The sequence below is a fragment of the Onychomys torridus genome, chromosome 1 (genome assembly GCF_903995425.1).
Source record: "Onychomys torridus chromosome 1, mOncTor1.1, whole genome shotgun sequence".
NCBI classification, from domain to species: Eukaryota; Metazoa; Chordata; class Mammalia; order Rodentia; family Cricetidae; genus Onychomys; species Onychomys torridus.
In genome coordinates, this window is record NC_050443.1 from 100615425 (window position 1) to 100640249 (window position 24825).

The following is a 24825-nucleotide window of genomic DNA, read 5'->3' on the forward strand; positions in this document are numbered from 1 at the left end:
GGAATGACCCTTAGCACCCCAGGTCCCTAGCCTAGAAGCTGGAAGAGCTAGGGTGCAGCCGCAGAAGGGAGCTGTCCCTTCAGCACCGCGGACCTCCAACGACCCTGCATCGGGAAGAGGGAGGCTGGGCAACAGGCGGGGAGCTGTCCGTTCAGCACTACGGACCTCAGCCTTCCCATGCAAGCGGCCGGCCCCCGCCCCAGGACTCTCCCTTTTCTCCAGTTTGCGCGGGGGTGTGGAGAGCAGGCGGAGAGCTTTCCTGGGAGGCTGGGGAAGCAGTGAACACTCTTCTCAGCGACTCGCCTCCCAGCAGAGCTATTTTTTGCCATCCGCCCTCACCCCCGGCACACGCGCTCGCACACACGCACGCACGCGCGCACACACACACAGACACACACACAGAGACAGACAGACAGACACACACACCACACACACACACACACACACACACACACACACACACTCACTCACACACCAGACCTCTCCGGGTTTCTTTTGCCTTGAGTCTCCCGGGGCTGTGAGGAACCAGGCGCATCTCAAACCGAGCTGGCAGCTGCAAGCTCCGAAGCCATGCCCAGCACAAACCCTGGTTCCCACCAAGCTCCTGAGGAATGAAAGCAACCCAGGAATCCTCTGACCGCAGCAGTGATGTGGACCAACCCCCTGGAGCCCGCACCCTCCCGAGGGCCATAGAGGACTCAGGGAATTGGAGAGAGCTCAAGACAGGAAATCCCAGCTTTCCCAAAGTCCCCGTGGATACTGACAAAAGGAGATCCAGATTTTTGGAAGAGGCCGTCCTAGGTTGCCCAGCTGCAGAGTGATTCTCCCCTCTGGTACTGAATCTCCCCCTCCAACCCCCAGCCGTTCAGAGTACCATGAAGAATTATGAGGATGTGTGACAGAGGTATCCAGATGTTGATCACCACTGTAGGAGCCTTCGCAGCTTTTAGTTTAATGACCATTGCAGTGGGCACGGACTACTGGCTATATTCCAGAGGTGTGTGCAGGACTAAATCTACAAGTGACAATGAAACCAGCCGGAAGAATGAAGAAGTAATGACCCACTCTGGGTTGTGGAGGACCTGCTGCTTGGAAGGTACTTACAAATTCCTCTCACTGGCTCTGAATGATTGGCTTCTAGCGTCCTGATGTGCGTTTGAGGGAAATAGAGACAGTGGAGGGGAAGAAAAACAGTTGAGATGTTTTGAAAAGAGTGAATGTCCAGACAATGTCTCCACTGAGGCTGGTGCTATATGGATGGAAGGGTTGGGTCTTGTTGATTGTTTTTGGTCTAAGCTAAATGTGATGCGATTTTGTAACATTTTAAGCAGCCTCTGCAGTTGGAAATCTTCTAATCCCAAATCTCTAGGCATGTTGTGCACTGGTTGGATCTCTGTCTAGAGAAGGAGACTTTGGATTTGTTTAATTGCATTTCAGTGAACTGGGATTATTAAGGAACGGAGGGAGGGAAGACAGGAAGGTAATAGAGGAGGTGAAGAGGGGCTGATCCGACATGGGGTACTCTGATCCGCTTTTTTTTTTCCCGATAAAATCTTAGCTTCTCCCAAGTTTGTTCTAACTAGACATTGTCGTGAACTTCCTTTGCCAACTGGTACTAGAGAACAATATATAAGCCCCAACTCTCACACCGGCACAGCTAAAGAAAATTTCATTATGAATAAGTGTTTCATTATTTGGGATCAAAATAAAACTGAAGTCTTGGTGTCTGCTAGCCACCTGACTTCATTCATAAATGACGCTCATAACCAGCAAATGTGTTTCCTTGACATTTAGATTAGACTAACTCTAAGAATTGCAGCTCATTGTTTCTAATTTTAAAAATCAGAGGATTTGTTCTAACTAGTAATGGGGAGGGCAGGCCAGTTTTAGAATGGGAAGCTCTTCGGTAGCCTGTGCCACTACTAAACTTGCTTGCCGCATGAAGAGTAACTGTCAGCTTCACTAGGCAGTGCCTGGGTGTCACAAGGAGTGAAAAAAAAAAAGGAAAACCAAAGCTCTGGGAACCTATCACCTGAGGGAAACACTGGATTCAAGGGGCACTGAGGACAGGTTTTATTTGGTTGGTTGATTGGATTTTGTTATTTCTCTGGCTCCTGGGGATTCAGTGAAGTTTGTGACAGTGACAGACAGGCAAAATGGGGCTTCCTCCTGTCCCCCACTTGCTGTTGGTTCTCTCCACCTGCATTCCATGAGGCATTCTCAGGGTTTCTTGGGAACTCGCATTTATGTAAATGACTTAGGAAATCATGCTATGACATCACTTGCTAGTATAATATTGCATCATTCTCTGGCCTCCTTCCCACGTCCTGACGCTCTGAACTCCTCTGACTATAGCGCCACTACAGTTGATTCTGTTTCCAACGCAGATTCGCAACTGGTGGGAAACTTAGAGGGGAAGGGCTACCTTTGTGAAGTGAGAATCAACGTAAAGTTAGGAAACCCAGGCAATGCTGCAAATGGTCTCTATACCCCTAGCTAAGACATTTGTCCTTTTCTACCTCTCAGTTAACCCAGGAAATGACTGATTTGGAATTGATAGTTTTGAGTGGGCATTACTCAAGCTTGTACTGTTTCTGTCAGTGTACTGACAGAAATTCTGAAATGATTCTCTCCTAAACATCACAAAGAATCTAACATTTGTGGTTATTTCTGAGCATTTGCAGATGGGTAGCAAGAGGTCATTCACCTTGGGGAAATTCCATCCTTCCGTTTGATGTATTGGCAATAATGAATTAAATCAGCTTTTGCAATGCTGTGATTTGGTAGACATGATAATGCGTACATACAGGGCATTTAAAACAAAAAAAAGAGGCTCGTCCCCAGACAAAACCATATACAAGTATATCAGGATTAGTCATTTATAGTCATTTTATCTCTTGGAAATATTTTGAAAATGTAAAATTAAACACAAATATTGATATCCTGCACTGTGCCTATTTATTTAACAATCTGTCAGATAGAATCAGGGCCTGAGTTTTCTGAACCTTTTCTCAAAGCCTCCTAAAGAGTGTTTCCTCTTCTCTTCAACATGCTACTCTGTGCTACAATTCATACATGGGCCTGGAACCCCAAATGTTCCATAGGTTTAATGGGATTTGGAAGGAATTAGATGAACTGAAGATGTGTTTGTGGGCAAGTCAATTCCTTTCAGAAAACTTGTTGAAGTCTTCTTATAGTTTTTCTCAGCTATATTTTACATTTTTGAAGCATCCCATTCAGTATGATGCACAAACCATTATGGGTCTGAAAAGTGTTACCATCTAGATGGGTCTGTCTAAAATTTGAAGCCAAGATTCTTCTTAATGAACTGAATACATCAGGTGTTCAAAGAATTTGTAAGAGCCTCTGTTTTCTGCATGATAATATACATGCAGTAGCCCGAATACATCCTAAGACTTCCGCCCTCTATGAGGATGAAGATAAATAGCCATCTCTATTCACTAGCTCTTGTCTGTCTCAGAACTACAACATCCTCATCTTCTGGTCCTTTAAACATCAAAGGACCTATGTAGGGAGTGTGTTACGGCTCAATTTTTTTTCTTACACATAATTTAGAAGAGTCCTTTTTCATACTTTAAGAGCCATGAGACAATATGGCTATTTTGCCTCAAATAAGGGAATACTTGGGGGGCAGGGGCCTGACAGCTGTCTGCAAACATATGAAGGGCTGTCATTTGAGAGATTTGAAATCTTCTGTGTGGTCTCAAGGAGGTTGATGAGGGAGCTAAAGTAAGACAGGTTTTACCTAATTATAAATAAATACAAAGTGTGGAGTAGGAAGCTTCCAGAGGTGGTGAGTCCTCTAACAGCAAAAGTATTCAAGGTAATAATAATAATAATAATAATAATAATAATAATAATATCAATTGTTCCCAAACTTGGCTAGCCATTGGAGTCTCATGAATAGGTTTAAAAAAAAATAGATTATTAAGCTCTATAACTACATTCCATGCCTCCATAGATCTGTGGTAGATGCCCAGAATCCAAATTTCCTAAAAGCCCTCCAAGCAATTATGATGTTAGAGCCAATATGTAATGAATGTTTACACTGGGTCTGGGATGACTCTGCATGCTTGTGAGGGCCACAGCACTCAAGAGAGATGGTACCTCCTTTGTCATTCCTATGAGCCAGCAGAGTGTCGTTTATACTAGTACTGCTTTCAATGTTTTTGAAAACTTCAGTCTTTCATCTTCAGGAGAGCTCAGGGGTGTGGGTACTGTCATTACCCTTACCTTATAGATGAAGAAACTGAGGCTGGGAGAAGTTCCATCATTTGCTCAAGGTCATATACTTCAACTTGGCAGGCAATACCTAGCCTAAGACTTGCAGCTTCTCAGGCCATTGCTAGAGAGCCTTAGTTCACACTCTAGCAGCTGATTTGCTGCTGATAGAAATATTGACTTGTGAGAATGCCCAGACACATGGTTTTTTCCATTCAGAAGTCTCAGATCTGAAAACATTCAGCTTGTCCATGCATCGATAGAAGAGACACAGGAGCCACCAGACAAGAACAAACTCAGAGCAGCAAAAGATGCACTTTGAATGAGAAAGCAATCAACCTATGTAGAGATACTCACAGTGAGAAACCCTGGCGATTGCCTGACTCATTATCTGGAAAGCAGGCAAAGCATTCACAAAGTCCCCACCTGCTGCATGTTTTCAAAGGCAGCATGTGAATTTGAATGAGAATATGTTCAGTAAGCATCTCTCTCATTTAAAAAAAAAAATCACTGAAGCCCTAGATCCAAGCAAAGCAATGCAATTAGACTGTGGAGCGACCACTACCTTAGCAGTGAAGAAACCTGGGTGCTAATCACATTTCTGTCCCTAATAGTCATGTAAATTGTTCATATGGCTTTTCTCCCTTGGACCTCAGTTTACTCAGTTCTAAGATAAGAACTTTAGATGAGGTTATAGCTGGGGGGTGGTGGCACACACCTTTAATACCAGCACTTGGGAGGCAGAGGCAAGTGGATCGCTATGAGTTTGAGGCCAGCCTGGTCTACAGAGCAAATTTAAAAAAGAAGAAGTCATAAATCCAACTGTCCATATGGCCTAGCCAGGTCAGGTCAAGTGTGAAGAAAGCAAGTCACACTCTTTCGCCCCAGCTGTAGAGGAGACAACAACAGTACATTTAGAGAGACATGATGAGCAGAATTTGGTCTCAATGTGGGGGCAATAGAGCGTAGTCCAGGACTGTACCAAGCTGGAGAGACCATCTAAAAGACAACTGTTATTTGACTGGAATTGAGTTTGACCATGTGTGTGTATCAAATGTGTGCCAATGTGTCAGGTAAAGAAGAGCCAAGCAGGGGGCAGAGAAATGACTCAGTGAGTAAAGTGTTCCTTACACAAATGTAAGGGCTGGAATTAAGATTCCCACCACCACCACCACACAAGTGCCCAGTGGTTAAAGCAGGCTACCCGTGATCCTGGCCAACACAGGGAGTTTCCTGAGCAATATGGATAACTAGACTAGCTGAATTAGAAAACTCCAGGTTCAGGTGAGAGACCTTGACTCCGCATATAAGGTTAGAAGCAATTGATCAAAAATTACACCCAACTTCAGAGTCTGGCCTCCATATGTGCACACACGTCCTTGTGCACACACAGAAGCACACACAGGTACACACACATATACAATGTTGTGTGTATACATGCATACACACCGTACATATATACACAGAGAGAAGAAAGATCAGAGAAAAGTCAGGCATAAAAACCATTTGAATTTTAAAATACAAGCAAATAGTTCACCTTTCATCCAAATTGTACTTACATTGTCAGTTAATTTTGTCCATAGGTTGCCAGTTTTGAGCCTTAAAAATTACCTACATGGCCTTTTAAAGCAAATTTCTGATATGTTCATTCTTAGTTCATGAATTACTCTTTCTAACTCATTGAAAGGGCTTTGGATATTAAGAAAAGAAAGCTCACTTGGAATTATAGCTCAGAGAACTCAAAATCATGGAAAGGAAGTTCAGTAAACCGCTGTGTCTGCTGCAGATGGGCCTGAATGACACCAAACATCTGGCTGAAAAACTGAAAAAAAAATTAGCCAGGCATTAGAAGTTCCCCCATATTTCCAAATCTGCAGATGGTTGGCTTTTTCAGCCAGATGGGGTTCCAGCTTTATTTATGTGTTCAGAATCCTTCAGGGAAGCTGCAAAGACACAGTTGAGGAAGAGTATGAGGTGGGGGGATAACAGGGGATATGTCCTGTGTGCCAAGACCTGTGCCAGGTGCCTTCAGATACACCGATGCGCACTTTTCATATCTTATGTCACCCGGCAGAAGGCAAACTCTGTAAGTACAGGGGTCTTTGAGGCACACTGCTATGTATCCCTAGATCTTAGAAACAGCCATTTCTGCTCCTTCATTCCAAGATCTCACATGTCATCCTGTTGTCTCATCTAAGCCACAGCACAGAACAAGCTAGAGCTCTTCCTGACCTTCTATTCCTGGCCTTTCTGGTCCTTTCCATGCATTCTTCCTCCTCACCCATAAAACCCAAGAGTCAAAAGCAGGAAGAAAGTGGGCCAGAGTCATAAGGCAGGATGCAAACAAGTGACCTGAGCTGTGCCTGTGGGTTAAGTTAGGATTGGACAGGTGGCAGAGGTCAGAACAGGGGCATGAATAACACACAGTGGTGCTATGTCCACATCGTCCTAACGTTTTAGATGCTGAGATGCTTCCCTTAGTGTTGGCAAACAGTACATGTTCAAAGTCCCTCAGCAGCCATCCTACCCATTCCTGAGATCCCTAGAACTCCCTAGGATCCATAGAGTGAAGAGTAAAGCCTGCCAGATATGTTGGCTGCCACAGTGCAAATGTGACTGATTTGGCTGGTAGAGAAACCCACGCATAGATGCCCAGCCACTTCCACAGTAAATGGTATCCAGATAGAAAGTAGGACCCACCTGACCCCTGCACACCCACTCTTACACTTTGGATTATGACCCTGTTTCAGCCATGGAAACCATCCATTTTGTGGGCTGGTCTTGTTCTCAACTGTCTAATCCACATTTCTCCCCAGCTGTGCCCTCATTGTTACAAAGTCCTCAGGCATTTTCTTTCTACCTCAAGCACAACATTCTGTCTTCTTGTTCTGTGATTCCATCACAGGCAGTAAAGGCCTGGAAAATGCCTCTGTTGATTTCATCACTTGAACATGTATGTTATAGAGTACAGAAAAAAACACTCACTCATGTAAAATTGACCAATGTGGGCTCTTGGTATCATGTGTTGAGAAAAACAACAACAACAACAACAAAAAGAAACCACACAAGGAACCAGGCAAAAGGATGCCAGATTCTTCTCACATTTTCCCAGAGACTGTCCTCTGAAGGACTATTCTTTGTTTAATGTTTGTTTTTTAAAGAAATAGACTCAGATCCACTAAATGTATGCTCATTTAGTTCAAAACTTGGTGAAATTAACATAACATTTTGTTCAGTCATGGTGCAGATGACTGCTGGTCAGCAGAAAAGGCAATTCCCAAGTAGAGCGGCTTGCACTTCCCAGCATGCCAACCAGTTTCCACATCTAACTTTACAATCTTATTTCAGAAGTCTGTTACCTCCTATGTTGAACCAGTTTTATGATTCTTCTGGCTCCCTTACTGTTTAATTGAACAAAACTTGACATCAGCTGACTATGTAAGTTAGGAGAAATGTGTTCTTAATATTTTGAAAATTAGAAAGGCATACTTTGGAGCATTCCACCTGTATGTCATTTGCTTTCGGGCTACTTAGTAGGAGGAGGGGCTCTCAACATAGTTACAGGGTACAGGGTTGGCAAATGCAGTCTCTGCAGCATGGGCTCAGGCAGCGGCAGGAGCCAGCTTGAGATGAGGAAGCCCAGTCCAAAGTCAGATATTTCACAACAAGGAAGCATGTTATTGTCAAGGGGCTCTTCCATGTCTGTACCTTCATAAGAAAGCCAATGCATTTGGGCAGGACATTGTGGCAGTAGAAACATGTGGCAGAGAACAGTTGTTCACATCACAGCAGACAGGAAGTAGAGAGCAGAAGTAACCAGGAACTAGAGATCACCTTCAAAGGCCTCTCCCTAGTGATCTACTTCTGCCAGGTAGAGGTCTACAGGTTCCAAGGACTCACCAAATGGTACCCACTTCTGGGGAGCTAATATAGAATATGTGCCTAGGGGCATTTAAGCGTGACACCTGCCTGTCAAAGGTAGCAAGCATTTTTTCAACTACTTCCTTTGTGTTTTCTATGGTTCTGTCAATAATATGTTGGCCATTAGCTCTTGATTCATTCATGTCAGAGTATTAATTTGCTTTAAGATGGTAAATTAGCTTTCTCATGCCAGTGCTCTTTCCTCCCAAAGATGTGGTCTTCCAGGGAACTATCTTGGGCCACAAGAAGAACCGTTCATAATATACAGAATGTGTAGGGAAGAGAAAGCATTTCTTCTCTGGGTTGGATTCCTGTTCAGGCTGCATGGCTACACATTTGCACACATGTCAACCTCAGCAAGGAAATGGAGGGGAAATAGCCATGTTGAAAGGTAGATGGCAATGAGTATGACATGGTTTGGCATGATGAGAGTCTCTAAGATGAATGAAGCTTGGGTGTCTTCCTGGAGAAAGATGCCCATTCACTCAAAAGCCCTTGGCCCATCTGGACCATACTTGTAAAGAAGTCACAGTACCTGAGTTCCCTTGACCTTGGGGTCCAGCAGGGACTGAATGTCAGCCCCCACTCCACTCACCAGCCATGTACCTTCATGCAGAGCTGAATCTATCTAGTAGGAGGAGAGGCTTTAAACATAGTTACAGGGTACTGGGTCAGCAAATGCAATCATGTGAGGCCTCACCACTCAGGCATTAGCTGGACAAGTAGTAACTACAATGAGCTAAGTAAGAGAAGTGTAGGCCTCTTCTCTCTTAGTGCTCTGGACACAGTTTCTTAAGGGAAATGGAACTGCTGTCATCGGGAAACGTAGACCATCTCCTCAAAAAGGGGAGCCATTGAAAGATAGATAGATAGATAGATAGATAGATAGATAGATAGATAGATAGATAGATAGATATATTTTACACACACACACACACACACACACACACACACACACACACACACACACACATATATATATATATATATATATATATATATATATATATATATATATGAGAGAGAGAAAGGAAAATTCAGGGTTTGACTAGCATTTGCCCCAAATCATGCAAGGATCAGCCATGTCTGGAAGCTCTCCACCCCTAGACAGTTCTGCAAGGCAGATTTACCTGTGGTCCTATATCCTCAGTCACAGGAGGTGGCCTACCTCCAGAGAACATGGCCCTTCATCCTGATCCTGTTAAGCAGGTGAGATGCTGTTAGCGAACCCGTAGGATCCACATTGCTTCCAAGGAAGGAGGAGAAGCATGGGCTGTGCCAGTCCCTGAAAGAAGTCATGAGAAAGCAATACAAATAACAGCTGACACTTAGCAATCACCTTCCATATGCAAAGTTGCTGTCATTGTGTCAGGCTGTGAGCTCATTTCCCTGGCCATCCCTGAACATTTGTTTATTTATTTAACAGCAGACATATATGATTTAAACACCGTTCTAAGAAAGCACTTAATAAACACTACTTGATCCTCACAACTTCTTCAGAAACTAGATATTACTGTTATCTGCATTTTATAGACTTCCACACGGAGCTGGGATTCAGGTCTTCCCATCTGCTGCCTCTCATTAATTATGCGTTAGGCACTTGGATATGCAGTATAAACAGGATCGGCTGATTATCCTAAAAGCCAGTCAGTTTACTGCTAGTCATTCTGTGCCACCAGCAGGGAGACAGAGGCTTAGAGGGGTAAGGTAGTTTGCACAGAATCACAGCACTGGGAGCTGGTAGGGCTGCCCTAACCTCAGCACTGCCTATCCCTGATTAAAAGCCCAGACCTGGCAGAATGGGTTTCATCCCACCTGCTCTGTCATGGAAAGCCTGATGCCAGTCACTAGCACACAACTGTCCAATAGCTGCAAATGTCGTGAAAAGTCATCACGCTGGGGACTGGGGATGTGGTTCAGTCAGCAAAGTGCTTGATACTCAAGTATGAGGAACTGAGTTGGGACCAACAGCACCCATGTAAAAAAAAGCCAGGAGTGGTGGTACAAACCTGTAATGTCTGTGCAGGGGAGGTAGGAACAGGTAGGTCCTGGAGCTTGCTGACCAGGTAGCCTCACTGAGTTGGTGCAATCCAGGTTCCATGAGAGACCCTATTTCAAAAAAAAAAAAAAAAGAGCAATAAAGGGGCAAAGAGAGATAAAGAAGGATACCTTGATATTGACCTCTGGCCACCACACCCACACATATGTGTGTGAGCATGCACACACTTGAACATATACACACATACCACACAGATAAACATAATGTTAAGAGTTGCTGATTTTGAAATCAGCAAGGCAACACCAGGAAAATAAATAGTAACAACCAGCAGGGTTTCAACACCATAGCAGAGGGCTGTGAAGAAACACTGTCTGTAGACCCAAAGCCATTTTCCCTTGAAAAGGTAGCACTGAGGGTCTGGAAGTCAGAAGCACAAGGAGGCTGACCAGATTCAGGGCACAGACAATGAGCCACCTCCCACTGCTTCGAAGCTGGAGCTCAAGACATCTTAAGTTGGAGATACTATTAGGTTCATGACTGTCCTATTTACTGAGGATTAAACTTTGGGTACATCACTGACTTGACTCCTTTGAGCTTTAAATGCTGTGTCAGGCCGGGATCAGTGATTCAGCCTTTGGCCAGGTTCTCATGCAGTACTTATAGGGGTCCAGCCATCTTTGAGGAACACCAGACAGACAGCAGACCAATAGATACCACCAAGCTTGATTCTTACTGATCTTGGGCAAGAACGAGCCCCAGATGGGCAGCTGGAATGATACTGAGGGTAGGCGAGTCCTAACACCACCATTGTAGCTTTTAATTGGAATGTTAGAAGAAACATTATCCAAGAACTCTAGCCACCGCATTCCCATCAATCACCAGCTTAGCCCCAGAGCCCAGAATGTAGTATATGCTCACTGTATATGCGTTAAATTCATTGCAGGCAGGAGGATAATTTAAGTGCCTTAAGCTTCTAGTGTGCCTGTGCTAATCCCCAACAGTAACTGAACATTTTTTGTTAGACTGGCTGGCCAGCAAGCCCCAGGATCCTCCTATTTCCCCGACTCCCCACCACCAGCATACACCATGTTGTAGCAGTCTCATTTTCAAATTCCCTCAATACTCTGGATGCAAACTTGGAGAAGGAAGAAAAAAAAGCCATGCTGTGTGGATATAGGGCATACAAACCCAGCAGCCACTGCTTCTGTTCTCTGTGCTTAAGAGTCTCTCTCTATATTTGTTACCTGCACACACAGGGCTGGAGTCGCCACCACTCTGCATCCTGTAGCATGTGCTGTTTGGAATCATGCGTTTCTGTCCTAGAAATACAATGGTACCTACCCATTAAATTAAAGTTATTCTGGAAACCATAGGTAACTATGGTGGGACCTCCCACCATCTCATTCATTACAAACTCTCCCGACACGGGCAGGAGTTAGTTCTGGATCGGAGCAGTCAGTATAGACGCGTTTACTATGGATCCTTTCAACTCCTTGAAAAGTATGGGACAAGTAGCTGTTTATCAATGGAAACTGCTTTAACATTTGTATTATACAGTAGTTCTGGCTTTTTATCTTTTCATGGCTTAGAAAAGAGAGAACTCAACCCTAACACAGGAAAGGTATGCTAAGGGAGGGTGTGGGGGATTGTGTGGGGAAACTTTTATATACTGTGGTCAAGGTAGGCTTTCATGGAGAAGGTGACATTGAATTCAAAATGGAAATGAGGTGAGGACACAAGCCAAGTGGCTGTGTGAGAAGCAGCATTTCCAGGTAGAAAGGCACCTGCAAAGGCTTAGAGGTGGGACTGTGCCTGATGCTCAAGGAGTCCAGTGTGGCTGAAAGATGGAGAAAAGCAGATTCATTCAGGGTGCTGGAGCCCAGCTCACACGGGGCCTGGATTCAGATCCCAGGAAGGAGTGGAAGGTGCTTGTGCCGTCACGGTCCTCCCTCTTCTTTCCTCCCCCTCCTCCTCTCTCCTTCTACTCTGCATTCCTCTCTACTCCTCCTCCCCATCCCCCTTCTTCTTTCCCTCCTTTTTGCTTCCTCTCCCACTCCCTCCTGTCCTTCCCTTTCCTCTCATTCTCCCTCCTCCCCCTTCATCCCACTTCTTCCTCCCTCCTTCTGCTCATCCTCATCCCCCTCCTCCTCCTACTCAAGGTACTGGGGGTTGAACCCAGATCCTGGTACACGCTCTGAGTCTTCTCAGCTGTATCATTTGCTGCACATTGCCCCAAGATCTCTCTTACTTCCATTAGACAAGAACAAGTCTAGTCTTTGACATGGTTGCCCATCCTGCCCCTCCCCGACTCTTCTCTGTGACGGGCACAACAGAGTGACATCTCAGAGCTGTCATCCTTCCTCACTTCCTCTGAAGACAAGCCCATGCTCCCTTATTTTCAGCACTTTATTTCTTATTTTGGGGAAAATCATACAAAAAGAGACATCAATGAGAAACTTGGAATGCTCACTGAATCTCTCCAAGCTCTTAGAATCTTACTTCCTGCTGAGCACCCTCTTCCTAACCCACAGGTTCTCACTCTCTTTTTTCCTTGAAACTGAGGACTGAAGTCAGGGTTTAACACATGCTGGGCAAGCTCTCTACCACCTAGCCCCTTGTGCTCATCAGCTCCAACCGCCTTCTTCCCCCCGCTTAGGTCCTTGCTCAGCCCAGAGCCCCAACAAGAGATGCAAGCTAAGTGCTTTCCAGCAGAGGGACCTTCAGCCTGGGGTCCTTGCTCTTCCAGTGCTTATCAAGCTGCTACAGTGCGCTGGACACCATGATATGTCCGGAGGATGCCGCAGAGAATAAGGAAGGCCAGGTTCCTCCTGCCTTTGCTCATAGCTGTGTGGGGAAGATGCTGCTAGAGAGGCAAGCAGTGGGTGGAGCTCCTGCTGCTCAGAGGAGGAGTTCCTGGATTAGTCAATGTCGGGTTGTCATGGAAATGTTCTTAAGGCTGTGAGTCTTCAAAGTGACTGGCCTCACTAGGTGCTCAAAACACATATGCCAAGTACACAAAAAGAATACAGAGTACACAGAGGACTGGCTTATCCAGGGCTGGGAGGGTGTATAAATGAATTCAGAGATCCCAGGTTCTTATGGCTAAGCAGCACTCTCCCGGAAACCCAGAAAGCCATGCCAAGGGACTAAGCTTCCCTCTCTCTCTCTCTTCTCTCTCTCTCTCTCTCTCTCTCTCTCTCTCTCTCTCTCTCTCTCTCTCTCTCTCTCTCTATCTGGGGGGGGGCATGTGTGACCTCCAGTCATTGCCTGAGACAGAGTCATACTGCCTCTGTTTCCCAAGTACTGGGATGAAATTTGATGCCACCATAACCAGCTTCTCTTTTTCATGTTTGAACTTTTTAAAATTCCTAGTTGACTTCTCTTCTATTCTTTTGAGTAGATTTTCCCCATTTGCCTGATTTTGATCTTGTTCTGTAGTGCTGGGAATCAAACTCAAGGTCTTATGTGAGCACTCTATCACCCAACTATTTCTACAGCCTTTTACTCTCTTAAAACACTTTGAAGGATATAAACTTAGCACACAAACAGACCCCTGGTATGAAACAAAATCAACCTGATACTGTCTTCTCTATGCCCACACTACAGATTCATCCTCCCTTCACTCAAATGATTGCTGCTCGTATTTTGTTAAATGACTAATAGATAGCATTTCCCTGATTTTCTGAGTCATGTGTTAACACTTAACAGAGAGAATATTTTTCTCTTCGAGTTCACATTGTTCTGAATTTACTCAAAAGCCTTCTGAGATTGATCTTACATGGCAGTTTGGATGAGAATATAGGCTCGTACATATGAGTGCTTGGTTCCCAATTGTTGGGCTGCTTGGGAGGTGTGGCCTTGTTGGAAGATATGTGTCACTGGGGTGGGTTTTGAGGTTTCAGAAGCCCACACCATTCCCAGTTCACTCTCTCTGCCTCATACTTGTGGATCAAGATGTGAGCCCTCAGCTACTGCTCTAGCACCATGCCTGCCTGCCTGCTGCCATGCTCCCAGCCATGATGGTCATGAACTCTAACCCCTTGAAACTGTAAGCCCCCAAAAATTCTTCTTTAAGTTGCCTTGGCCATGAAGTCTTATCACAGCAATAGAAAAGTGATACCTTTCAACTTATTAAGATACGTAATCATTCATAGAATTTTAAAATCCAATACAAATGACAAGCCTTTGTCATTACAATTCAACAGTCCCTGGGAGACTCACCCCTCACAGCCACTTCTCCCTAGAAAGCTTTTTTTTAAAGCCGTTTCTGACTTGATACTCCCAGGGTTTATTCTCATATCTCTAAATCAAATCTTAATCCCTCTATTTCTTGATTTATAATCTATTGACTTCCTGCCATGATAGGCAAGGATGTATCCAACTCTCTCTAGCCTCTGTATTGATTAGCTCTCTAATTTTTAAAAATAACACAAATCTTCATTTCTTTCCCATCCACATTGGGCAAAATGTCTTAGCTTCCTACTTTATAAAATGAAAATATCCAAGTTCCCTGTCTTTGCTCACCACTTCTGTCAATTGTATTTTTATTTTTTCATCATTAGGGTTCATTCTACCTTGACCTTGCATGGGTCTTGTGCGGGTCACCATCGCTGATGTGCGCTCCTGAGTGCAATGGCCACGCCCTGTTCAGAAGACAATGTTTCGAAGCGCCCTTCCCATCCTCTGGTTCTTTTTTTTTTTTTTGCCAGAGCTGAGGACCAAACCTAGGGCCTTGCGCTTGCTAGGCAAGCACTCTACCACTGAGCTAAATCCCCAATCCCCATCCTCTGGTTCTTCCCTCACTCTGCCTCTCTTCTGTAATGCTTCCTGAGCTTGGGTGGTGTGCTGCCAACCAGGTCTGAGCACTCAGGCCTTAGCCACTTAGTCCCAGCATTCTGACAGGTAGGAGGGGGGAGAATGGACAGACACATGATCAAGACATGTTGTAAACATGTATAAAATTGTCAAGGTAAGAGTTTAAAATATCACTAAAAAAAGATTCAGGAGAAGAAAGAAAGAAAGAAAGAAAGAAAGAAAGAAAGAAAGAAAGAAAGAAAGAAAGAAAGAAAGAAAGGCTAGCTCAGAGGCAGAATGCTTTCCTGGCACGTGCAGGGCCCAGGCTCCAGCTTCAGCTCTGCAAAACAAACAACCCCACTATGTGCTCCATTAACAAGTGGACCTGTAAAGACACTGGCATCTTCCATGTTCCAGCAATAGAGTCAGAGCCTGAAAACCAATGGGAGTTACCATGATTCGTGTCCAGCACAAAGCCATGTTTCTTTCTAGGGCTATATTCTTCTCTTTGTGGTTTCAAAGTCACAATCTCCGAGTCACTCAGAGACAAGCATTCAAGTGGCGTCTCCTCACACTTAGCCCGTTGTTCACAACCACATCATGTATATGTTTACACCTGTGCTTGGGCTTTCTGGTACAATTTCTATATTTTCTAGAGTTTCTGATTGATTCAAAGCTTTATTTTTTAAATGCATCAATTTCAAAACACATCCCTGGAAAAACTACTACACTCCCCTTTTTCCTGCTTCCTCCATATCACCCAGAATTTAAGAATTCAATCTTGTAGGGTGTGATGGTGTATACCTATAATCCCAACAGCAAAGCCAGAATGACAGCAGCAACTTGGAGACCAGCATGGACTACACAGTGAGTTCTGGGCCAGCCAAGGATACATAGCAAAATCTTGTCTCAGAAAATTGAAAAAGGAGCAAATAAAACCAAAGGAAACAAAAAGATAGTTCAACCTCATTATGGTTTGGATCTGCGTTGTCTCCCATAGGTTCATATCTGAACCACTTGGTTCTCAGATGGTGGTGCTGTTCAGGGAAACTTTGGGAGGTGGGGCCTAACTGGAGGAAGTAGGTCCGGGGGTGGGGGGGGGGGAGTTGGTCCTTGAGGACATACTACTCCAGACAACTTCCTGGCCTGTATGAACTGTGCTGGCTCACTATACTTTCTCTGGGACAGCCCCTCCGAAACAGTGAGTCCAAATACATCTTTGTTCTCTGTTTCTGTTGGGCCTTTTGTCACAGGAATGCAAGAGTCACTAATACAGACTTCTATACCAGATGACTTGGGGTCAAATCCAAGTTCAACCAATATGACTGAGTGACTCTGAGCATATTATTTAACTTCTCTGAATCCCAGTTAACCCATCTACAAAATGAGGGTTGTCATTATAGCTGCCTATAACATTGTATAAATAGTTAGTATCTGTGGAGCACTTAGAAAAATTGAGCCTGGATAAATGGGTGCTGGTAATTTCCATTTTCATGGCATAGACTAGACAGAATCGGCCCTGTTCTGCCGACAGTAGAGAATCATCCAGACCGTGGCAACCATTGTTCTATTTGTCACTAATAATCGTTCACAAGACTCAAAGAAGACTGAGGCCAAATGAATGGACTAACTGATGGAGGTAGTACCAACAAGTCAGACTCAGACTCACAAATCTTGGATCTGATTCTTCTCATACAGGTGGTCTAGGTTATACGGACCCCATGTTCTAGCTCATCTGCAGATGAGAACTGGTAGCACTTAGTAAGCAGCAGCTGGTGCATACCGAGTGCTTGCACACCAGTTCTTAGTCCTGTAAGAGCCCTACAAGGTATTATCACCACTTAACAGATGAGCATCTGGAACTCAGGCCACATCCGAGCCATTCGTGAGCTGCAAACTCAGGTCACCTAAATCTGAAAAACTGTCTCTCTCATCTTAAAGCCATAGCCAGTGTTCTCAAAGCATGGATCTTCAGGCTGGAGGGTCAGGCCAGCCTCCTGAGATCGATTCAGCAACTTCAAAACTGTTTCAGAGCCATAGGAGCAGACACAGCTTTCCCACTGTGGTGACTGCTGCACTATGGTGTGCACGCTACAGTAGCAACCCTGTTGAAGTCCAAGCACCAGTCAGGACAGTGGCCCCACAGTCAAAGTCACCATGCATGTCTCCACAACACAGTGCTAGAAAATAGTAGATGCACTTTTAAATAGCCTAAATGAAGCTTTTTTTTTTTTTTTTTTTTTTTTTTAAAACAGGGATTCTCTGTGTTGCTTTGCGCCTTTCCTAGAACTCGCTTTGGAGACCAGGCTGGCCTCGAACTCACAGAGATCAGCCTGCCTCTGCCTCCCAAGTACTGGGATTAAAGGCATGTGCCACCACCGCCCTAAAAATTATTAATTATTGATTTTTTAAAAATTTTTTTTGCTTTTTTCAAGACAGGGTTTTTCTGTGTAGCTTTGCGCCTTTCCTGGATCTCGCTCTGTAGACCAGGCTGGCCTTGAACTCACAAAGATCCGCCTGCCTCTGCCTCCCGAGTGCTGGGATTAACGGCGTGCTCCACCACTGCCCGGCTAAATGAAGCTTTAAAAAAAATAAAAGAAAAGAAAAGATAGATTTTGTTAAATCTCATGTTGCAGGGTTATTTTGATAACCTAAAAATGTAGGAAGTACATACAGGGCACTTCCACTGCAAGTACATGCCCACTGGAGGTCTCCAGAGAAAGCCCTGGGCTACTGAGTTGCGAGCTGAACTAGCTGCTTTTCCCTCCATGAGATGCCATATTTTCTGGAAAGAATGACTGAATGACAGCAAAATTATGGTTATTTAGGCTTAGGTCTTTGGCAGACATTTTCTCAAAAAAAAAAAAAAAAAAAAAAAAAAAAGAACTAACTGAGCCTGTCACTTTGAGAAAAGCAACCAACAGCATTTGTTGCCAAGGATAAAATTCAGGGTTTCAAGTGAGAACTACAATTTTGGAAAACTCATATCTGGCTCTGTGAGCCAATTCGATGTTCTTTTTTTTTAATATTGTGTGATGAAATGTGCCCAATTTAAAAGACCCTGTATAATTCAAAGAATCAATATTTTCCAAATGACCAAACATAGGCTGTTAACAGAATTATGCTCGGATAGCAAGGCATGGTAGTGCACACCTTTAATATCAGCACTCAGGAAGCAAAGGCAAACTATTTCTCTGAGTTCTGGAACAGCCTTGTCTGCATAAGGGGCCAGCCAAGGCTACGTAGTGAGATCAAAATGTCATACTAAATAAACTATGCAGCAGTAGCATAGGATGAAAAAGTGGATTCTCATGTGGTAAGTCACGAAAAGTTAATATGGTTTTATGGTCTACGCTACCAACAAATCCTTAAGAATCTACTACTTACTGAGCTTTGGTGTAAGATAAAAGATAAATAACCACAAATGTTTCCAAAGGCCATTCAAACAGTGCCATCTTTTCTAATCACATATTTGTATAAAGTTGGAGTTTCTTCATGCATGTACTCTTACCCAAACATCTGGCAGCAGAGCAGATGCAGAAGCAGAGGGGAAATAGGCCATAGAGAGGTTTTCCAGGGAGATGGCTCTGTGGCTAGATGCCTGCTGCCCAGCCTGATAATCCAAGTTCAGTGTCCAGGACCCACATGTGGAAGGAGAGAACCAAGTCCTTCAAGGCATGCTCTGACTTCTGCATGTGTCTGTGGCATGTGTGTGTACACACACAGAGACATACACACTAAAGAAATATTTTGAACTGGGCGGTGGTGGCGCACGCCTTTAATCCCAGCACTCGGGAGGCAGAGGCAGGCAGATCTCTGTGTGTTCGAGGCCAGCCTGGGCTACCAAGTGAGTTCCAGGAAAGGCGAAAAGCTACACAGAGAAACCCTGTCTGGAAAAACCAAAAAAAAAAAAAAGAAAAAAAAGAAAAAAAAGAAAAGAAAGAAAGAAAGAAAAAGAAAAAGAAAAAAGAAATATTTTGAAAAGTAAAAGATTTGCCAAACTAGTGAAAGGAAACACCGCTCTTCTCATTCCCCTGTTCTGTCCTGGAAAACAGACTTTATCAAATAAATGTGTTATGTTAACACACAACTGCGTCCACCATCACTTCCACACAAGTTTTAAGACAAGCATTTACATTTCTTTTGACTTCATGTGTGATACAAGAATTATCGAATTGATAGCATCTACACAAACAAAAGCATGATAATGTGTGGCTCTGTGGTGGAATTTTAGGACTAGATTTGTGAGCCTCTCCCTCGGTTCTGTTTGTATTCTGTTGACAAACTTGAAAGCATTGTGGGGGGAAATGAAGACGAAGATGAGTGAGAAATGCAGTCATCAGCTTTTTCCCCCTAGCCCTGCCTTCTCTCTAGTGGGAGACGAAACACTCCCTTGGCAGCTCTGGCCTTTGTCTCTGAGTCCTCTTTAGTTACAGCTGGGCTAAGCTGCTGTTCCACCGTCTCTGAGATGTAAGAGGCAATGTGAGGTTTCAATAAGTCCTGGAAGAGGTGCCTTTGATTAAAACGCAACCCTGCCGAGGTAGCGTTTGATGGGACCTGGAGGATTCATAGCATCTTGTGGCTTTGTTGGGGAATGCCGACAAAGCAAAGTGGTAACTCTACAGGAGTGGAGATCTGTGAAGACATAACTCCCTTGTAAGATGAAGTAAGGTACAGAGAGAGTGAGCTGTGCATCCTGCGGCATTCGGTGGTTGGAGGTTAAACTTATAAACTGACCATCTTATAACCTTCAATTAAAGAGACAGTGCTGGGAGGGGCCATTGACAGGGTGGATGGGCCTGCTGGGCAGCTGCTGAGCTAACACTCCTTTGGGCCAGTCTTCCTACTGCTGAGCACCAGCATCTGCCTCACTGCTGCGTCACTGTGGGTGCACCAGCTGCCTCATGCTGCCATGTGGACAGTACCCTCAAACAGTGAACTAACAGAAACCTGTCCTGTCTCAAGTTGTCAGGTGGTCTGTCAAACAGCAGAAGTAGCTGACATCTGGTAATACACAGAAGCACCAGTGCTCTATCTATCCACCCACCCACCCATGCAACCATCCATCCATCCATCCACCCACCCACCCATGCAACTATCCATCCATCCATCCATCCACCCACCCACCCACCCACCCATGCAACCATCCATCCATCCATCCATCCACCCACCCACCCACCCACCCACCCATCCATCCATCCATCCATCCATCCATCCATCCATCCACCCACCCACCCATGCAACCATCCATCCATCCATCCACCCACCCACCCAACCATCTGACCACCTACCCACCCATCCATCTATCCATCCATCCATCCATCCATCCATCCATCCACCCCCCCCCCCACCCACCCATCTGACCACCTACCCACCCACCCACCCATCCATCCATCCATCCATCCATCCACCCACCCACCCACCCACCCATCTGACCACCTACCCACCCATCCATCCATCCATCCATCCATCCATCCATCCATCCATCCATCCACCCACCTGCCCACCCACCCACTCACCCACCCATGCAACCATCCATCCATCCATCCATCCACCCACCCACCCATCTGTCCACCTACCCACCCATCCATCCAACCATTCATCCATCCATCCAACTATCTATCCATCCATCCACTATCTATCTATCTATCTATCTATCTATCTATCTATCTAGACCTATGATCTTGTTTTTCCCGGCCTTATGAGTGATTCTCACCCAGTAGAAAGGATGGTTGGGATCTGAGGCTGCAAATATCTGCTTCTTCTAGCTTGTTGTTTGGATGGCCTCACATCCAGCCATCCTCCTCCTTTTGGTAGTGGCACTCTGATTTTCTCACTATGTTGTTCAAGCTAGGCTTGAACTCACCATGCTCCTGCCTCAGCCTCCTGGGTACTGGGATGACAGATATGTGCCACTGAGCCTAGCTTTGAACTGATGCTTTTAAAAGATGTTGGGAGCCTTGGAAAATCAGCTTAGTGCATTGCAGGGAGATAAGCCAAGTAATTATTGTAAAAACTTTAGTAAAAGAAAACTCTAGAACATTTGATACTGATTTGAACTTGAAATAGACATTAGGAAATTACCAGTGGCACAGGACAGAGGTGTGGGTGTTGCTAAGAATCACTCTGCTTAGCCTCCCTGGAAACACCCCAGCAGATGTTTTCAGGAGTGTGTTTCCTGGGTGATTCCAAATTTAGTCAAGTTGATGGTGAAGACCAGCCATTCCAACAGGTAAAAACACCAATAAACATACATAACACTGTTTGTGGTCATCTGTACCCTTATATCTGAGCCTTTTAATAACTCTCATTATCTCTTTATGATAGAAGAGAAAACCTGGTCACCTCTCTCACACACAGCTATTCCCCAGGACCAAATCTACACTCAGATGGTGTGACTCTGAGGCATGCCCCTGTAATTGTTGCTTCCCTGGACTAAAAAGGGTCATCCAAAAGGAAAATAACAGCACTCACAAGAGCTGGAGGATGCATAAGTGTTAAGAGGGATGCGGGATGAAAAGTGTCCTGAGAATAGGAAATAGGCTGAAGAGATGGTTCAGCTGTTAAGAGCGCCTGTTGCTCTTTGCAGAGGACCAGGGTTCAGTTCCCAGCACCCACATCTAGTAGCTCATAACCTCTTGTAATGCCAGCCTCCTCTTCTGGCCTTCATGGGCTCCCATACCTACATGTACACACACACACACACACACACACACACACACACACACACACACACCAAATAAATAAATAAATAAAAAATAAATAAATAAAACGAAAGTATTTAAAAGTCTGACATTGTTAGATTTTTATTTTGAAGTTCTGTCTGAAGTGTGAACAGAATAAGGAAGGAAAATTAACATTTGAAGACTGATTAAGAGATGTTAGTGGGAGCTGGGGTGATGGGTCATTGATTAAAGTACTTTCTAGGGCAAGCAAGAGGACCAGAGTTTGGATCCCAAGAACTCATACGAATGCCAACAGGAGTATGATGGCTTGTCTATAATGCCAATGAAGATAGAGGATTCCCCAGAGCAAGCTAGCCAGTGAGACAGACATATCTATGCACTATGGGATTGACTGAGAGAACCTCCCAATTGAATAAGGTGGAAGAGCAATTGAAGATGATTCCAGACATGAGTCTTGGGCATGCACATTCACAACTATTCACACGAACATGCACCCCCACACACAAATGCCCACACATATGCAAGTATGCACAAACACACGTGAAAAGCATACATACAATAGAAAAAGGGAAAAACAGGTCTTGTACAATAAAGCAGCAACAATGATTACATCCTGTCTTAGAAAGAGAGCAGTACTAATAGGGACATTGGCCATAGGCTGCGTCAGGAACTCTTGGTTGTCATAGGCAGAGGGTGAAGACAGATGAGGTCAAAGCACTCTGGATTTTCTCCCTTTAGTTTCTGTACTGACAGTGATGCCTTTTCGTGACAGGAAGTTTAGTGAGGGTGAGAGACAATGGGTTGGGTTTTGAACACATTGAATTTATCACTTCCCATCTAACAATAAAGTGGGGGTGTTGAGAGAGCCACTGGGTGTGCCACGAGGGAACACAGGGGTGACTTGTCTAATTACTTGCACAAATACAGCCTTGCTGACCAGAAATCAGCCAAACCAGTGTATCCTAACCTCTCCTAATTGTAATAGAGAGAACCAGATGAAAAGCCATTAGAAGAGATTCTATGTGACAAGTTAACTGATGCTAAAAGTCTGAATGCCATCTCAGGTCACTGCAGTCTAACTGGGCACAGATAGGGTTTCCTGGGTCTCACAGAAGCAAGTTGTATGTGACTGCCATTTTCCAGGCCCCTTTCCTTCTCTGTCCAACTTATCACCTGGTTCTGAGTGAACATCAAGGAACCCTTTCATAAACGGTGACCTTTTGAAATTTGAAATGATGGTTTCTAGCTAATTTCCATTCCAGCCTGGGGGCTACTACTTGAAGGTCATGGGCTTGAAGCTTGTGACTTGCCTCTCATCCCATGCTCTCAAGTGTGAGTTGGAAAAGGGCAGTGCTGTTTGCCCTCCTAATGTGCCCATCATTCAGATGAAGGCTCATCATTCATAACTGTGTGACTACTCTGTGTGAGGATGGAAATGTAATGGTAATAACAGGACTGGACCCAGTCTGTTCTAGAGAATTGGGGAGCCTTTTGTCAGAGGCCATAGTAATATAATCATACTATTATATTACCTAAAATTCATTGCTGCAAGTAATCAAATTCTAATCACATTAAGGAGAAGAGAGGAGAGGAGAGGAGAGAAGGGGGGGTTAGGGGCATGGATCATTTGGTTAAGTACTTAACCCACAAGCATGAGGACTTGAGTTTGAGTTTGAATCCCCAGTACCCACATGAAAAACTAGGCATGGCAGAATATGTCTGCAATCCCAATGCTGGGGAAGTAGAGCAGGAGGATCCCCTGAAGCTTTCTGGACAGCCATTCTACCCAGGCAGCAAGCTTTGGGTTCCGTGAGAGATCCTGTCTCAAAAAACTAATGTAGAGAGTGATGGAGGAAAATAACTGACGTCTCTGACCTCTGGCCTCCCTTACAGGCACACAAGTGTGCATATACAGCTGTAACATACATGTACATATACAAAAGACAGTGAGAAGGTACCATACTGAATTAATAGCAGAAGTATGGTTTGATGTATGGATCAAACTCCCAAATGCAACGTTTCTCTTCCCATCATCTTCTCTGCTGAATCCATTTTGGAGTAATGGACAGCAGACTTACATGATGGTTACCAGTGGTTATCAGAGCTATGATCATCCATCCTTAAATGAGTTTTTCCCCCAGCAAGCAACCATTGACTTTGATTAGTTCACATGCCCGTGACTGAACACATAGCCTCAGACAAGGAATATCAAAGGGCTGATTGGCCAAGGCCTGCGTCACATGTTCCAGCCTTGGAGAAGGAAAACATTACCTCCCCTGAGATAATGGTAATGACAAGCAGTATTGTTGGAGTGTTCTAAGCAAGATATGGCCTTTTCTTCCTTTGCTCATTATAACAAGTATCCTAAGTAGGTACTATGTTACCATCTCTTTAATAATAAGGAAGAACAAATAGTGAGATAAAGTCAGTTGCCAAGGAGCCATCCACTGCTAGAAAACGTCAAAACCAAGGAAAAGTAACCTTCCCAAAGGTCCACAAGTAGTAAATAAAGAAGCCTACAGACTGAGACTGCCTCTGCTCAGAGTTTGGGTTCTTAACTCTGTATTACAGTGCCACCCTGCCTTTGGATGGGCTATCAGATATCACTCTGACATAACACTCTGGAGTTAGTATCGTGGCTGCATCTGGAATGTTCCTCAGGGGCTCATCTTTCTGGCACTTGATCCCCAGCACTGTTTGAAGACTATGAAGTCCTTAGAGGTGGATACTAGAAAGTGGATGGAAGCTACTAAGGAGAAACCTTTGAAGGTTATAGTTGCTAATGGTTCTGGCCTGAGTGACTTACTTCCTGTTCAATCCATGAGGAGCTACCAATGCATGCTCTCACCACCAGGAATGCTGTCATGCTTTTCCAGCCATAATGGCCTGAAACTGTAAGTGAAAGTCAGCCTTTTCTCCCTGCACTCACTTCCATCAGGCACGCTGGCCTGATGCAAAGGTAACAAACACAAAGCAAATGTAGACATGATGTGTTTTCTCTGTTACAACTTTATGAATGAAATAGGATCCAAGCACATTATCCTCAATGTACAGGGGATAAAATGAAATACAGTTCCACTGAGGTCAAAGATCAAAGAAATAGTTGACTAAGAGATTAGAATCCCCTCTAACCAAGCAATAATACAGTGGAAGAACTTGGGAATGTTTGGCAAGCCGCACTGG

General features: G+C 44.5%; 1 protein-coding gene across 1 annotated transcript in view; it reads left to right on the forward strand.

The window, feature by feature from the left end:
- Window positions 1–423: 423 nt before the first annotated feature.
- Cacng3 (calcium voltage-gated channel auxiliary subunit gamma 3) overlaps window positions 424–24825 on the forward strand; it is a 95950-nt gene continuing 71548 nt past the window's right edge. The window contains exon 1 of the mRNA XM_036176097.1: window positions 424–1096. Within this exon, the coding sequence (XP_036031990.1) occupies window positions 886–1096 (211 nt within the window). The 5' untranslated portion in view covers window positions 424–885. The remainder of the gene's footprint in view (window positions 1097–24825) is intronic.